The following is a 17465-nucleotide window of genomic DNA, read 5'->3' as shown; positions in this document are numbered from 1 at the left end:
CATGTGGGTCGGCATCCACGGCGGCCCAGGAATCGGCAATTTTCTCAAGCAAAATTTTTAAACAGTTTTGCCAGAATTGTCTGGCACGAGAATCGTGCGCGCCGCACATATGCGGCCATGTTCCCACCCATCGCGTGAGCATTCCCGCTCAGTTTTTCTTTTTCTGCGTTTGAGAGTGGATGCGTTTTTTTCGGTCTCTCTCTTCAGGCCCAGGATTCTCCAGCTTTTGTCCTGTTTTCTTCTTTTTCTTTAGAGTGTTTAAAAAAAAAATCCCTTCTTAGTTTTGGCCGGTCAAGTTTCCTTTCGTATTCATCTCTGCCCTCTTAGGCCGCGCATACTAGTTTCTCATTTTTGTTCTCTTCTTTTTAGGCACAATTGCAAATTTTGACTTCGCCACTGCTATTTTTCCGACCATGTCATCGAGGACTCCCAGCGGCTTCAAGAAGTGTACTCTATGCAACCGGTCGATCTCAGGTACCAATCCCCACATGTGGTGTCTTCAGTGCCTTGGGCCCGACCATCGCCCAAACGCATGTAAGTTGTGTCTTAGCTTGAAAAGGCGGACACAGGTGTCGAGAAAAGCTCTTTAGGACCGTCTTTTCGGAGCTTCGAACGGTTCCTCAGTGTCGACAGGGGATGGCATGGACTTCAGGAGCGCAGGTAATTACTGTCCAGAGACCACCACACGCTGGGAGCAGTGAGGCGTCGAGTGGGTCTCCACCTGTCTCAAAGCCTTCTGCTGTACAGGCCCCACGGGACCGACCTGATTCGGACCCGACCCCGAGGAGGCGTGTGTATTCCATGTCCTCCTCATCGGTACCAAGGAGTCTGCATGACGTGCATCGAGCGAAAGCGAAGAAGCATAGTCATCGGTCTCCTTCGAAACACAGTAATAGAGCGAATGCTACATACCTGTAGAAGGTATTCTCCGAGGACAGCAAGCTGATTGTTCTCACTGATGGGTGACGTCCACGGCAGCCCCTCCAATCGGAACACTTTCTAGCAAAGTCCTTTGCTAGTACTCGCGCGCCGATGCGCACCGCGCATGCGGGGCCGTCTTCCCGCCCGAACCGGCTCGTGCCGGCCAGTCTCATATGTAGCAAGACAAAGAGAAGGGAAGACACAACTCCAAAGGGGAGGCGGGCGTGTTTGTGAGAACAATCAGCCTGCTGTCCTCGGAGAATACCTTCTACGGGTATGTAGCATTCGCTTTCTCCGAGGACAAGCAGGCTGCTTGTTCTCACTAATGGGGTATCCCTAGCCCCCAGGCTCACTCAAAACAAGAACCATGGTCAATTGGGCCTCGCAACGGTGAGGACATAACTGAGATTGACCTAAAAAATTTACCAACTAACTGAGAGTGCAGCCTGGAACAGAACAAACATGGGCCTAGGGGGGTGGAGTTGGATTCTAAACCCCGAACAGATTCTGAAGCACTGACTGCCCGAACCGACTGTCGCGTCGGGTATCCTGCTGCAGGCAGTAATGAGATGTGAATGTGTGGACAGATGACCACGTCGCAGCTTTGCAAATCTCTTCAATAGTGGCTGACTTCAAGTGGGCTACCGACGCTGCCATGGCTCTAACATTATGAGCCGTGACATGACCCTCAAGAGCCAGCCCAGCCTGGGCGTAAGTGAAGGAAATGCAATCTGCTAGCCAATTGGATATGGTGCGTTTTCCCACAGCCACTCCCCTCCTGTTGGGATCAAAAGAAACAAACAATTGGGCGGACTGTCTGTTGGGCTGTGTCCGCTCCAGATAGAAGGCCAATGCTCTCTTGCAGTCCAATGTGTGCAGCTGACGTTCAGCAGGGCAGGAATGAGGACGGGGAAAGAATGTTGGCAAGACAATTGACTGGTTCAGATGGAACTCCGACACAACCTTTGGCAAGAACTTAGGGTGAGTGCGGAGGACTACTCTGTTATGATGAAATTTGGTGTAAGGGGCCTGGGCTACCAGGGCCTGAAGCTCACTGACTCTACGAGCTGAAGTAACTGCCACCAAGAAAATGACCTTCCAGGTCAAGTACTTCAGATGGCAGGAATTCAGTGGCTCAAAAGGAGGTTTCATCAGCTGGGTGAGAACGACATTGAGATCCCATGACACTGTAGGAGGCTTGACAGGGGGCTTTGACAAAAGCAAACCTCTCATGAAGCGAACAACTAAAGGCTGTCCTGAGATCGGCTTACCTTCCACACGGTAATGGTATGCACTGATTGCACTAAGGTGAACCCTTACGGAGTTGGTCTTGAGACCAGACTCAGACAAGTGCAGAAGGTATTCAAGCAGGGTCTGTGTAGGACAAGAGCGAGGATCTAGGGCCTTGCTGTCACACCAGACGGCAAACCTCGTCCACAGAAAGAAGTAACTCCTCTTAGTGGAATCTTTCCTGGAAGCAAGCAAGATACGGGAGACACCCTCTGACAGACCCAAAGAGGCAAAGTCTACGCTCTCAACATCCAGGCCGTGAGAGCCAGGGACCAGAGGCTGGGATGCAGAAGCGCCCCTTCGTCCTGTGTGATGAGGGTCGGAAAACACTCCAATCTCCACGGTTCTTCGGAGGACAACTCCAGAAGAAGAGGGAACCAGATCTGACGCGGCCAAAAAGGAGCAATCAGAATCATGGTGCCTCGGTCTTGCTTGAGTTTCAACAAAGTCTTCCCCACCAGAGGTATGGGAGGATAAGCATACAGCAGACCCTCCCCCCAGTCCAGGAGGAAGGCATCCGATGCCAGTCTGCCGTGGGCCTGAAGCCTGGAACAGAACTGAGGGACTTTGTGGTTGGCTCGAGATGCGAAGAGATCTACCAAGGGGGTGCTCTGTCGCACTACACGAGAATTGAGCAACCACTCGTGAGGTTGCATAGTCCTGCTCAACCTGTCGGCCAGACTGTTGTTTACGCCTGCCAGATATGTGGCTTGGAGCACCATGCCGTGACGGCGAGCCCAGAGCCACATGCTGACGGCTACCTGACACAGGCGGCGAGATCCGGTGCCCCCCTGCTTGTTGACGTAATACATGGCAACCTTGTTGTCTGTCTGAATTTGGATAATTTGGTGGGACAGCCGATCTCTGAAAGCCTTCAGAGCGTTCCAGATCGCTCGTAACTCCAGAAGATTGATCTGCAGATCGCGTTCCTGGAGGGACCAGCTTCCTTGGGTATGAAGCCCATCGACATGAGCTCCCCACCCCAGGAGAGACGCATCCGTGGTCAGCACTTTTTGTGGCTGAGGAATTTGGAAAGGACGTCCCAGAGTCAAATTGGACCAAATCGTCCACCAATACAGGGATTTGAGAAAACTCGTGGACAGGTGGATCACGTCTTCTAGATCCCCAGCAGCCTGAAACCACTGGGAAGCTAGGGTCCATTGAGCAGATCTCATGTGAAGGCGGGCCATGGGAGTCACATGAACTGTGGAGGCCATATGGCCCAGCAATCTCAACATCTGCCGAGCTGTGATCTGCTGGGACGCTCGCACCCGCGAGACGAGGGACAACAAGTTGTTGGCTCTCGTCTCTGGGAGATAGGCGCGAGCCGTCCGAGAATCCAGCAGAGCTCCTATGAATTCGAGTTTCTGCACTGGGAGAAGATGGGACTTTGGATAATTTATCACAAACCCCAGTAGCTCCAGGAGGCGAATAGTCATCTGCAAGGACTGCAGGGCTCCTGCCTCGGATGTGTTCTTCACCAGCCAATCGTCGAGATATGGGAACACGTGTACCCCCAGTCTGCGAAGTGCCGCTGCTACTACAGCCAAGCACTTCGTGAACACTGGGCGCAGAGGCGAGCCCAAAGGGTAGCACACAGTACTGGAAGTGACGTGTGCCCAGCTGAAATCGCAGATACTGTCTGTGAGCTGGCAGTATCGGGATGTGCGTGTAGGCGTCCTTCAAGTCCAGAGAGCATAGCCAATCGTTTTGCTGAATCATGGGGAGAAGGGTGCCCAGGGAAAGCATCCTGAACTTTTCTTTGACCAGATATTTGTTCAGGGCCCTTAGGTCTAGGATGGGACGCATCCCCCCTGTTTTCTTTTCCACAAGAAAGTACCTGGAATAGAATCCCAGCCCTTCTTGCCAGGATGGCACGGGCTCGACCGCATTGGCGCTGAGAAGGGCGGAGAGTTCCTCTGCAAGTACCTGCTTGTGTTGGAAGCTGTAGGATTGAGCTCCCGGTGGACAATTTGGAGGTTTTGAGGCCAAATTGAGGGTGTATCCTTGCCGGACTATTTGGAGAACCCACTGATCGGAGGTTATCAGAGGCCACCTTAGGTGAAAAGCTTTCAACCTCCCTCCGACTGGCAGGTCGCCCGGCACTGACACTTGGGTGTCGGCTATGCTCTGCTGGAGCCAGTCAAAAGCTCGTCCCTTGCTTTTGCTGGGGAGCCGAGGGGCCTTGCTGAGGCGCATGCTGCTGACGAGAGCGCGCGCACTGGGGCTTAGCCTGGGCCGCAGGCTGTCGAGAAGGAGGATTGTACCTACGCTTGCCAGAAGAGTAGGGAACAGTCTTCCTTCCCCCAAAAAATCTTCTACCTGTAGAGGTAGAGGCTGAAGGCTGCCGGCGGGAGAATGCGGTGTCCCGCTGGTGGAGCTGCTCTACCACCTGTTCGACCTTCTCTCCAAAAATATTGTCCGCACGGCAAGGCGAGTCCGCAATCCGCTACTGGATTCTATTCTCCAGGTCGGAGGCACGCAGCCATGAGAGTCTGCGCATCACCACACCTTGAGCAGCGGCCCTGGACGCAACATCAAAGGTGTCATACACCCCTCTGGCCAGGAATTTTCTGCACGCCTTCAGCTGCCTGACCACCTCCTGAAAAGGCTTGGCTTGCTCAGGGGGGAGCTTGTCCACCAAGCCCGCCAACTGCCGCACATTGTTCCGCATGTGAATGCTCGTGTAGAGCTGGTAGGACTGAATCTTGGCCACGAGCATAGAAGAATGGTAGGCCTTCCTCCCAAAGGAGTCCAAGGTTCTAGAGTCCTTGCCCGGGGGCGCCGAAGCATGCTCCCTAGAACTCTTGGCCTTTTTTAGGGCCAAATCCACAACTCCAGAGTCATGAGGCAACTGAGTGCGCATCACCTCTGAGTCCCCATGGAGCCGGTACTGGGACTCGATCTTCTTGGGAATGTGGGGATTACTTAGAGGCTTGGTCCAGTTCACCAGCAATGTCTTTTTGAGGACATGATGCATGGGTACTGTGGACGCTTCCTTAGGTGGAGAAGGATAGTCCAGGAGCTCAAACATTTCAGCCCTGGGCTCGTCCTCCACAACCACCGGGAAGGGGATGGCCGTAGACATCTCCCGGACAAAGGAAGCGAAAGACAGGCTCTCAGGAGGAGAAAGCTGCCTTTCAGGAGAGGGAGTGGGATCAGAAGGAAGACCCTCAGACTCCTCGTCAGAGAAATATCTGATGTCCTCTTCCTCTTCCCACGAGGCCTCACCATCGATGTCAGACACAAGTTCACGGACCTGTGTCTGCAGCCGTGCCCGGCTTGACTCCGTGGAACCACGGCCATGGTGGGAGCGTCGAGATGTAGACTCCCTCGCCCGCACCGGCAAAGCTCCCTCCGCCGACGTAGTCGGGGAGCCTTCCTGGGAGGCGACCGCAATCGGTACCGTAAGCGGCACCAATGTCGGAGACCTCACCCCGGGCAGTGGGCCAGCCGGCGCCTCGCTCGACGGTACCGGTGGCGCAAGCACCCCCGGTACCGGAGGGGTAGGGCGCAACAGCTCTCCCAGGATCTCTGGGAGAACGGCCCGGAGGCTCTCGTTCAGAGCGGCTGTGGAAAAAGACATGGAAGCAGATGCAGGAGTCGATGTCAGAACCTGTTCCAGGCGTGGAGGCTGTTCCGGGCTGTCCAAAGGCGAGCGCACCGACACCTCTTGAACAGAGGGCGAGCGGTCCTCTCGGAGCCGATGCCTACTGGGTGCCGACTCCCTCGGCGACCTAGAGCTCTCGGTGCCGACATGGGAAGGGGACCGGTGACGATTCTTCTTCGATTTTTTCGGACGAAGCATGTCACCGGAGCTTCCGGGCACCGACGAGGAGGACGTAGAATCCAGCCGTCTCTTCTTCGGGGCCGAGGCCGAAGGAGGTCGTTCTTGGGGGGGCTGTACCGCAGGAGCCCTCAGGGTAGGGGGAGACCCACCCGAAGGCTCACCGCCACCAGCAGGGGAATGGACAGCCCTCACCTGCACTCCAGACGAAGCACCACCGTCCGACGACATCAGCAGACGAGGAGGTCTCGATGCCAACGCAGCCCTCCGATGTCGCCCCGATGCAGAGGGCCGATGCCTCGATGCACTCGATGCAATCGGGGGCGAGGATGAAGGTCCGGGTGCCGATGCCGACGAAGAGCCCGAGAACAAAACATTCTACTGGGCTAATCTCGCTACCTGAGTCCACTTTTGCAAAAGAGAACACAGACTACAGGCCTGAGGGCGGTGCCCAGCCCCCAGACACTGAAGACACGACGCTTGCCTGTCAGTGAGCGAGATTACCCGGGCGCACTGGGTGCACTTCTTGAAGCCGCTGGAAGACTTCGATGTCATGGGCGGAAAAATCGCGCCGGCGAGATCAAAACTCGAAATGGCGAAAATGGCACCGCAAAAATAGGGGGAAGAAAAACTTCGACCGAGGCCTAAATAGGGCCTACCCCGACGACGAAAGAAAACTTACAGGGGCAAAACTAGAAGTACGGGAAGGGAGAAAACCATAAAGGTCTCCTTCCGACACCTTTTTTTTTTTTTTTTTTTTTTTTTTTTTTTTTAGAACGAAGTCGATAAACGACGCGCGAGGTCAACTTTGGGGCGTGAACGGCGAAACACGACCGTACCGAGCGCGGACAAAAGAAGACTGGCCGGCACGAGCCGGTTCGGGCGGGAAGACGGCCGCGCATGCTCGGTGTGCATCGGCGCGCGAGGACTAGCAAAGGACTTTGCTAGAAAGTGTTCCGATTGGAGGGGCTGCCGTGGACGTCACCCATCAGTGAGAACAAGCAGCCTGCTTGTCCTCAGAGAACAAGAGCTCCGGGGCATCGAAGAATTCGGCACCTGTGAAACGCCGATGCCGGGAGGAACGCTCACCCTGCATTCAAGAGGTGTCAGTCTTCAGGCAGCCCGGTACCGCCTCCTCAACCTGCACAGATTTTGACGCCGGTACCTGTACCGACCCCGCAGCCTTGCTCAAAGGCGACTAGACGAGCGCATCCGAGCTATTCTTCCAGGTCTTCTGGAAGGGTTGCTGCGTCAGTCTGCTCCGGTGCCAGGGTTGCTTGTGCCCTCCACACCATCGGTGAAAGTGGCAGCTGGCTCTGAGGTCCTCAGCACCAGTGCCACTTGCGGCATTGATGTCGGCTGCCACCCAGGTTGATTCCCTGTCGACTTCGATGGAGGGAGCTCTATTGCCGCCGGCGTGGAAGTCGACCTCTCGACATCGCCATCGAAGACATGGTTCCTCTTCGTCGAGTCGGGCCCGGTTTAGGACTGCAGTTAAGGAACTCCTGTCCGATACCGATGAGGATGCCTTGTGGGATGAAGGGGAAGATCCCAGGTATTCCTCTTCTGAGGAGTCTTGTGGTCTCCCCTCTGATCCTACTCCTTCACCAGAAAGAAAGCTTTCTCCCCCGGAGAGTCTTACTTTCTCTTCATTTGTCCGGGAAATGTCTGTGGCCATTCCCTTCCCAGTGGTCTCTGAGGATGAGCCTAGGACTGAGATGCTCAAGGTCTTTGACTATCCTTCGCCACCTAAGGAGTCATCCACGGTTCCTTTGCATAATGTGCTCAAGGAGACACTTATGCGGAATTGGATGAAACCACTAAGTAATCCCACCATTCCCAAGAAAGCTGAGTCCCAATATCGGATTCACGGAGAACCTGTGTTGATGAAGTTGCAGTTAGCTCACGACTCTATGGTTGTGGATTCCGCTCTCAAGAGAGCCAGGAGTTCTAGAGACTTTGCCTCGGCGCCCCCGGGAAGAGAATCTCGAATCCTGGACTCATTTGGGAGAAAGGCGTATCAGGCCTCTATGCTTGCGGCCAAAATTCAATGTAACCAGCTCTACAGGAGCATTCACTTGAACACGGTGAAGCAACTGACGGACTTGTTTTATAAGCTCCCTCTGCAGCAGGCCAAGCCTTTTCAGCAGGTGGTTAGGCAGCAGAAGGCGTGTCGTAAATTCCTGTCCAAGGGTGCTTACGATACTTTTGATGTTGCATCCAGAACTGCTGCCCAAGGTATAGTGATGCGCAGACTCTCATGGCTGAGTGCCTCTGACCTGGTCAATCGAGTCCAGCAGCGGATTGCGGATGTCCCTTGTCAGGGGGGGGGAATAACATTATTGGTGAGAAGGTCGAGCAAGTGGTTGATCAGATCACGCAGCGGGAAACCGCTATGGACCATCTCTCCCGCCGTGCGCCTTCTGCTTCTACCTCATCTGGTTGACGATTTTTCGGGGGAAGGAAGAATTCTCCCTACGCCTATAACATGCGTAGGTACAATCCTCCTTCTCGACAGCCTTCTCAGGCTCATCCCCAGTGCGCTCGTTCTCTTCAACAGCGTGCGCCAAGGCAGGCCCCTGTGGCTCCTCAGCAAAAGCAAGGGACGGGCTTTTGACTGGCTCCAGCTGAGCATAGCCGCTGTAAAAGTGTCCGTGCCGGACGACTTACCGGTCGGAGGGAGGTTAAAATTTTTTCACCAAAGGTGGCCTCTCATAACCTCTGATCGGTGGGTTCTTCAAATAGTCCAGTTAGGATACTCCCTCAATTTGATATCCAGACCTCCAAATTGCCCACCGGGAGCTCAGTCTTTCAGCTTCCAGCACAGGCAGGTACTTGCAGAGGAACTCTCCGCCCTTCTCAAGGCCAATGCGATCGAGACCGTTCCACCAGGACAAGAAAGGCTGGGATTCTATTCCAGGTACTTCCTTGTGCAAAAGAAAACAGGGGGGATGCGTCCCATCCTAGACCTAAGGGCCCTGAACAAATTCCTAGTCCGAGAAAAGTTCAGGATGGTTTCCCTGGGCACCCTTCTTCCCATGATTCAGGAGAATGATTGACTATGCTCTCTGAACTTAAAGGATGCCTATACACACATCCCGATAGTTCCAGCTCACAGGAAGTATCTTCCATTACATCTGGTAACGCAGCACTTTCAGTATTGAGTACTGCCCTTTGGTCTGGCGTCTGCGCCCAGGGTCTACAAAATGCCTGGCAGTAGTTGCAGCGTCACTACGCAGACTAGGAGTGCATGTGTTCCCTTATCTCAACGATTGTCTGGTGAAGAACACCTCTGAGACAGGGGCTCTACAGTCCATGTTGATGACTATTCCTTGGAGAAAGCGAAGATACATACCTGTAGCAGGTATTCGCCGAGGACAGCAGGCTGATTGTTCTCACAAACCCGCCCACCTCCCCTTTGGAGTTGTTTGGTGTTTTTGGATTTAACTGAGTGGGAACTCTCACGCGACTTGCGGGAAGATGGCCGCGCGTGCGCACAATTCACATTCTAGAAGGCTCTGGCAAAACTGTTATAAAATTTTGCTGAAGAAAATTGCCGATTCCTGGGCCGCCGTGGACGCCGACCCACATGTGAGAACAATCAGCCTGCTGTCCTCGGAGAATACCTGCTACAAGTAAGTATCTTCGCTTTTCTGGTATTTCTTCCATCCACCCTGGACTTAGAATGTCCTATTTGTGTGGCTGATTGATTTGCTTCTTAATTGGGAAGAGTATGTTGCATACTTAAAACTGAGGTTCCCCAATGAACTGGTTTGTACGCTCAGCAAGAGCAATGTGGAGGTGGCTGTGTAGGCGCCACGGCTTCTCGGCAGCAGCGACGCCTTTTGTTTCTTTGGGGCAGAACCCAGATTTCCCAGCGGGGACAACAGAAAAGACTTTTGTGCGCTGGCGGGAAAAGGGTATTCAATATCTTTATCAGCTGATAGATGCAGAGGGACAAGTTAAAACCCTGGAAGAATTAACAAGAGAATATGATATCCCGGCCAACGATCACTATGCACATGTACAGGTGCAACATTATGCCCGTTCGCTTGGAGCATTTAATTTAAGCGAAGATGTGCAGGACATAATTACAACAGCCCTGACACTGGGCGCACAGGGCATTGTCCCCCTGCGCTTTCATCATAGAAACCTGTTGGACACTACAGAAGACATTGACTATGTCAGAGTAGCAGAAAGTTGGTCGAGAGACCTTGAGACTGTAATAACGGCGGATATGATGCAGAACTTTTTACAGGCTATTCTACACAGGTCTACTTTCATCCGGCAGTGGGAGCAGCAGTACAGGTTCCTTATGCGAGCCTACAGTGGTGGAAATAAGTATTTGATCCCTTGCTGATTTTGTAAGTTTGCCCACTGACAAAGACATGAGCAGCCCATAATTGAAGGGTAGGTTATTGGTAACAGTGAGAGATAGCACATCACAAATTAAATCCGGAAAATCACATTGTGGAAAGTATATGAATTTATTTGCATTCTGCAGAGGGAAATAAGTATTTGATCCCCCACCAACCAGTAAGAGATCTGGCCCCTACAGACCAGGTAGATGCTCCAAATCAACTCGTTACCTGCATGACAGACAGCTGTCGGCAATGGTCACCTGTATGAAAGACACCTGTCCACAGACTCAGTGAATCAGTCAGACTCTAACCTCTACAAAATGGCCAAGAGCAAGGAGCTGTCTAAGGATGTCAGGGACAAGATCATACACCTGCACAAGGCTGGAATGGGCTACAAAACCATCAGTAAGACGCTGGGCGAGAAGGAGACAACTGTTGGTGCCATAGTAAGAAAATGGAAGAAGTACAAAATGACTGTCAATCGACAAAGATCTGGGGCTCCACGCAAAATCTCACCTCGTGGGGTATCCTTGATCATGAGGAAGGTTAGAAATCAGCCTACAACTACAAGGGGGGAACTTGTCAATGATCTCAAGGCAGCTGGGACCACTGTCACCACGAAAACCATTGGTAACACATTACGACATAACGGATTGCAATCCTGCAGTGCCCGCAAGGTCCCCCTGCTCCGGAAGGCACATGTGACGGCCCGTCTGAAGTTTGCCAGTGAACACCTGGATGATGCCGAGAGTGATTGGGAGAAGGTGCTGTGGTCAGATGAGACAAAAATTGAGCTCTTTGGCATGAACTCAACTCGCCGTGTTTGGAGGAAGAGAAATGCTGCCTATGACCCAAAGAACACCGTCCCCACTGTCAAGCATGGAGGTGGAAATGTTATGTTTTGGGGGTGTTTCTCTGCTAAGGGCACAGGACTACTTCACCGCATCAATGGGAGAATGGATGGGGCCATGTACCGTACAATTCTGAGTGACAACCTCCTTCCCTCCGCCAGGGCCTTAAAAATGGGTCGTGGCTGTGTCTTCCAGCACGACAATGACCCAAAACATACAGCCAAGGCAACAAAGGAGTGGCTCAGGAAGAAGCACATTAGGGTCATGGAGTGGCCTAGCCAGTCACCAGACCTTAATCCTATTGAAAACTTATGGAGGGAGCTGAAGCTGCGAGTTGCCAAGCGACAGCCCAGAACTCTTAATGATTTAGAGATGATCTGCAAAGAGGAGTGGACCAAAATTCCTCCTGACATGTGTGCAAACCTCATCATCAACTACAGAAGACGTCTGACCGCTGTGCTTGCCAACAAGGGTTTTGCCACCAAGTATTAGGTCTTGTTTGCCAGAGGGATTAAATACTTATTTCCCTCTGCAGAATGCAAATAAATTCATATACTTTCCACAATGTGATTTTCCGGATTTAATTTGTGATGTGCTATCTCTCACTGTTACCAATAACCTACCCTTCAATTATGGGCTGCTCATGTCTTTGTCAGTGGGCAAACTTACAAAATCAGCAAGGGATCAAATACTTATTTCCACCACTGTATATAGCACCAGTCAGAGCACTGAGGGCTGGTTTTGGCACAGGAGAATGTCCCAAATGTGGAAAATCACAAGCGACGTTGGGACATATGTTTTGGCTGTGCCCGGAGATTCACCAGTTCTGGGTACAAATATTAACGGAATCTGGACGATACTGGAGGCGGAAAATAACGGCTAATGCTCAGATATTGTTTGACATCTTTATCATAGAACAACCTATGCCATCGGGGCTCACAGGGTTTCTGCAGAGAGCGACTCTGATAGGGAAAAAAGTGATTCTTCTAAAATGGAGAGAGGAACAAGCCCCGACCAGAGACATGTGGAAATCTAAAATGACAGAACAGTTGCATCTGGAACTCTGTGGCACTGTATCGTTAATAACTCAAGAGAAGGACCCAAGAATGTTTAAAAAGATATGGGGGAAATATTGGAATACATTACATCCGACGTCTAGGCATCAAATTCTTAACAAGCTTAAAGGCTGGAAACAAAACAAACTATATCCGCCATGGACTAATGTTTTGGGGTAGTCTGCATCGACTAGGTTTTTGTAGAAGTTTGGGGAGGAAGAAGGGGAGGGGTGAAGGGACGCTTAAAGGATAAGTTGCACTTAGTAAGGTGTGGTAGCACTTAAGTGTTCTGGAATTCAGTCAAATACGGTAATTATAGTGGTTTACCAGCTTTATTGTTATGTAATATAGTAAGTTTGTTCTTCAAGGCATCATTTGGAACCTTAGGATGGGGAGGGGGAGAGGGGGGAAGAGGGGGGGGGGGGGGAAAAGGGCAAAATGAAGATGGAAGAAATGTTGAGTACATTAGCATCATATTGGACCAATGTTTAATAAGAGAAAGAGTTGAGAATGCTAACTATTTGCTGTTATTGTTGGAATTTCATCAATAAAAATTAATAAAACTAAAACTGAGGTTCCCCATAGACAGCAGAATAAATCAGCCATACAGTCCCCCCTCCCAGCTCCTTTAAGAGTTGTGTTTTAAGCTCATTTTGAAGGAGTAAGTGAGAAGACAGATGGTATCTCATTTGCATGCTTAGAATCTTTTCTGAACCTTTCTGATCTCTTCAAACTGTTCATCAGATGATATCACCTACTTGTACGGCTTGATTCATTTTTACTGTCTATGGAGAACTGCTGTAACTAGTAAGTAGCGGAGCTTTGTATAAGTCACAATACTTGTAGGTCTCTGCTCTGGGGTACAGGAGAAGAAGAGTTTCGGTGCTCTCACCATTTTTTTTCCTTATGTATAAAATGAATGATTCCTTTATATGCTGCTTTTCTCTATAACAGGCACCCAGTATTTGAAAGGAGAGGAGATGATCTGTTTACTAATGTGACTATTTCATTGGTGGAAGCACTGGTGGGCTTTCAGATGGACATTGCACATCTGGATGGCCACAAGGTAAGGCACATCCTGTCTTCATCTTTTTCTCTCTCCTTTATTTCTTAGATGAGCATTTGCTTTTGCTTCCTGTGATGTGTCGTAGAACCTTAACGAAACTATAGTAGACTTAGATAATGTGGTATATAAATATGGTAAATAAGTAAACTATTCTGATCCATCAGTTTATTCTCTATTTTCACCATATGATTATGCTAAAGGGAGTTTTTAAAAGTGCTTGGAAGGATATATTTTAATAATTTATGATTTTGTATTTTTTTAATTGTAATTTTTTTGACTTTGTATATTATAAATACAAACTTTGAAAGAAATTCCAGAAACATTAGATATGCTAATTAAACTTCATTAACCAAAGAATTGTAGTAAACAGATTACAAAGTATAGTCCAAAGGTTAGGAGGGGGAAACGAAAAAAAAGAAAACTCCATAAGGAAATGGAGACAAAAAGAAGAGAACTGAGCAATACCCTGCAAATAACATATGACCTTCACTAAGGAGCACTTAAGGATGTCACTGAATCCCACTTACCCTCTAGAAAAAATAACAATTGAGCTGGTTCATAAAAAAAAACATATCTTTTCTCCTGATAGGAAACAAAACATTTACAAGTAAAACATAATTGAAAAACAGCTCCTAATGAAAGAATAGCTTACCTATATGTTAGAAATCTCTCCACCAAACTGAGTTCATTGTGAGACATCTGGAAACATTAAGAATTTCGGGCTCCTTTTCGAAAGAGAAGGACGTCCATCTTTCGACATAAATCGGAAGATGGATGTCCTTCTCCCAGGGACGTCCAAATCGGTATAATCGAAGCTCGATTTAGGACGTCTTCAACTGCACTCCGTCGCAAGGACTGCCAACGTTCAAAGGGGCGTGTCGGAGGCATAGCGAAGGCGGGACTTGGGCGTGCCTAACACTTGGACATCCTTGACCCATAATGGAAAAAAACAAGGACGTTCCTGACGAGCACTTGGACGTTTTCACCCGGACCTGTTTTTCTTACGACTAAGGCACAAAATGGCTTGCATTTTGTCGTTTTTGACATGGATGTGTCTGGTTTCAAAAATCGCCGAAAATCAGAAACCATAGGCGGTCGGTGGCCCAACTGGTTGGGGAGGCTAAAGGGGGTGGGGCCAGGGGCGGGGTTTACATCCATAATTGTCTGACAACACACAGAAAAAAAAAATAAGTAAAAATAAAATAATCACAATTAATACCTTTTATTAAATTTAGATATTAGATATGTATCATATGTCAAAGAATAAAGTGGTTGCTCAAAGCATATACTAACCACAATTGCTCAACTGCAAAACACTGTGCACAACTTTGTGCAAAAACATACTCATAACCTTACTGTACTATAAATATTACACTGGGCAGACCTAATACACCAATATACCACCATACTGAAAATGCAGACCGTCAACAATATGAAACAAGGGATCATAATATCACAATTCTCATGTAGAGCCACAAAACACCCTTTTACGATGGATAGTGTTCACAATGAGCTCCTTTTATTAACGGCCATATGTAGATCCTTCAAGAGGTAGTGTGTCATGATTTAGGCTCTACATCCTTTCTGAAGTTTTGGTGCCACCTCAATAAGGCCAACACACAATCTCTCCACTGCAAAACACTATACACAAACTTGTGCAAAAACACACTCATAACCTTACCAAACCATAACAGCACTAATTCCAAGGACAGGACGAGATACAGCGTGGAAAGGCAGCACTATAATTACACCTGGCTCTAAAACACCAGTACACAACCTAGTGAAACAAATAAAAAAAAAAACAAAAGGGCTGCAAATACTACACGCTAGCAGAATAATGCATCTTGATCACACATGAAAAACACATGCCACAACAGATATGAAGGCAAAATACTGAACTGGAAAGTTACCTCAAGAAGTCAGACTCAGCATGCAGCAATACTAGAAAAATTGAAACTTGCATGCAAAATATCACAGATGCACGTTTCCAAAAGCTGACATATTCCAATTAATAAATTCTGAATTAAATGTTTTCTACCTTTGCTGTCTGAGCATTTAGTTTTTCTATTAGCTTTGATCCCAGTGTCTTCTGTTTTATGCAGTGTCTTCTTTCCATTTGATATTTTTTCTCTATGTCCACCATTCTTCTGTCCCCTTATGCATCCTGTTTATGCATCTGTAGCCCTGTGCCTAATCTTTCTCCAGTTTCAACATCTGCCCTCAAAGTGGTCCAATCCAGCCCTTAAATTCAGCAATTTCTCCTCCATCCATATCCAGCATTTCTCCTCACTCCACTCTCCTCCATCCATGTGCATGTACTTCCTCTGTCTTCCCTCCCCTCCATCCATGTCCAGCATTTCTCCTCTCTCCCTTCCACTCCATCCATGTGCATCTTTCCTTTTTCTTTCCTTCCCTCCATCCTTGTCCAACATTTCTCCTTTCTTCCCTGCCCTCCATTCCATCCATGTCCAAAAACTCTCTATTCTCCCCGCCCTCTCCTCCATCCATCCATATCCAGTAAATTTCCCCTCTCCCCTGCCCCCATCCATCCATCCATGTCCAGCAATTCTCCCTTGTTTCAACCCCCATTGCAGTATCTATCCCTCTCCCTCGTTTCCCCCCCCCCCCCCCCCCGGAATGCAGTATTTATCCCTCTTGCTCCCTTCTTGCAGTCCCTTTAATTTAATCAGATCGCCGCTACTGACAGGCTCTCTCTCATCCCCCCCCCCCCCCCCGATGCAGCGACTATCCCTCGCCCTCCCTGGCCGTGGTCCCTCTAATATGATTTAGATCGCCCATCGTTGCCGGTAGCAGCACGCCAACATCGAACTACAGCGTGCTTTGGGGCTTCGGTCTGACGGCATGACGTGCCCAGCCCTGCCTCCTCTGACCAAACTTCCTGCTTCCGCGAGGGCTGGACGCATCATAAGGAAGGCTGGTCAGAGGAGGCGGGGCTGGGCACGTCAGGCCGAAGCAAGCTATAGTGAGAGGGATAGACGCTGCATGGGGGGTGGGGGGATGAGAGAGAGACGCTTGGGGCTTGCGGCTGGGGAGGCTTAGCCTCCCCAAGCCTCTTATACCAGGCGCCTATGTCAGAAACCTCCATGTCTAGGGACGGCGACATTTAAGGATTTGGACGTCCCTGACGGTATTTTCAAAATGAAAGATGGAGGTCCATCTTGTTTTGAAAATACGGGTTTCCACACCCCTGGATTTGGACATTTTGCAAGGATGTCCAAATCGCAACTTGGACATCCCTTTTGAAAATGCCCCTCCACATCTCCTAAAAAAGGAGACATTCTTATTCCTATAGTAAAGTCTTAACACCATTTCCTTATCTTGTAGAAACACAAGATACACAAAGAATCAACAAAGTTGCTCTTCCAGAAATTTCAACTTCTAACAAATCTAAAAATGAAGATAAATTCAAATCCTTATCAGAATCTAAACACGTTAGATAATATATTTTCTGGACAGGAGGAATATTTGAGGCTGATATCTTCAAAACTGTAGTGAAAAAGTTTTTAAAGAGTTCTTGGGGACCCAGCAATTTAGATACAGGAAAATTAAGAAACCTTAAACTATTACTCTTATTATGATTTCCCAAGTTCTCAGTCTTTCTCATTAATAAAGATTTATCTCCAGCCTGTTGTGTCAGCATATTCTTAGCCTCCATAGAAGATTTCTCCAGTTTATCCAATCTGGAAGAATGCTGTTGTGTTAAAGACTCTAGATTTTGCAGCTTAGCTGAAGAGTTTATGGAAACAGTCATAAAAATAGTACATTTCGTATGTTTTTATTATATCTTTACTAGTAAAAAAGGCCCTTTTCTGGAACGAATGAAACGGGCGCTAGCAAGGTTTTCCTGGGAGTGTGTATGTTTGAGAGACAGAGCCAGAGTGAATGTGCGGGTGTGTGACAGAGTGAGACTGGCTGTGTGACAGTGTGTGTGTGAGAATGAGAGTGTGTGACAGGGCCCCCTCCCCTGTTCCTAATGCCCCTCACCCAGTTCCCTCCCCTCCTTTTCCTCCTCCTTCCCACACTTTGGGTTCCTTAAGGCTGTCAAAAGTCTATGTACCCCCGTGGCCCTAACGCCCAGTATCCGGATACCCCACCGCTTTCCTCCTCACCTCT

General features: G+C 49.4%; 1 protein-coding gene across 1 annotated transcript in view; it reads left to right on the top strand.

The window, feature by feature from the left end:
- Nucleotides 1-17465, top strand: part of DNAJB11 (DnaJ heat shock protein family (Hsp40) member B11) — a gene marked incomplete in the record, with an annotated part of 406113 nt that overhangs the window by 370307 nt on the left and 18341 nt on the right. Inside the window, 1 exon segment of the mRNA XM_030209526.1 lies at nt 13220-13331. Coding sequence (XP_030065386.1) covers nt 13220-13331 — 112 coding nt within the window.

This window comes from Microcaecilia unicolor, chromosome 7, assembly GCF_901765095.1.
Source record: "Microcaecilia unicolor chromosome 7, aMicUni1.1, whole genome shotgun sequence".
NCBI lineage: Eukaryota > Metazoa > Chordata > Amphibia > Gymnophiona > Siphonopidae > Microcaecilia > Microcaecilia unicolor.
Note: the sequence above shows the minus strand (reverse complement) of the source record. Positions and strands in the feature narration are given on the sequence as shown.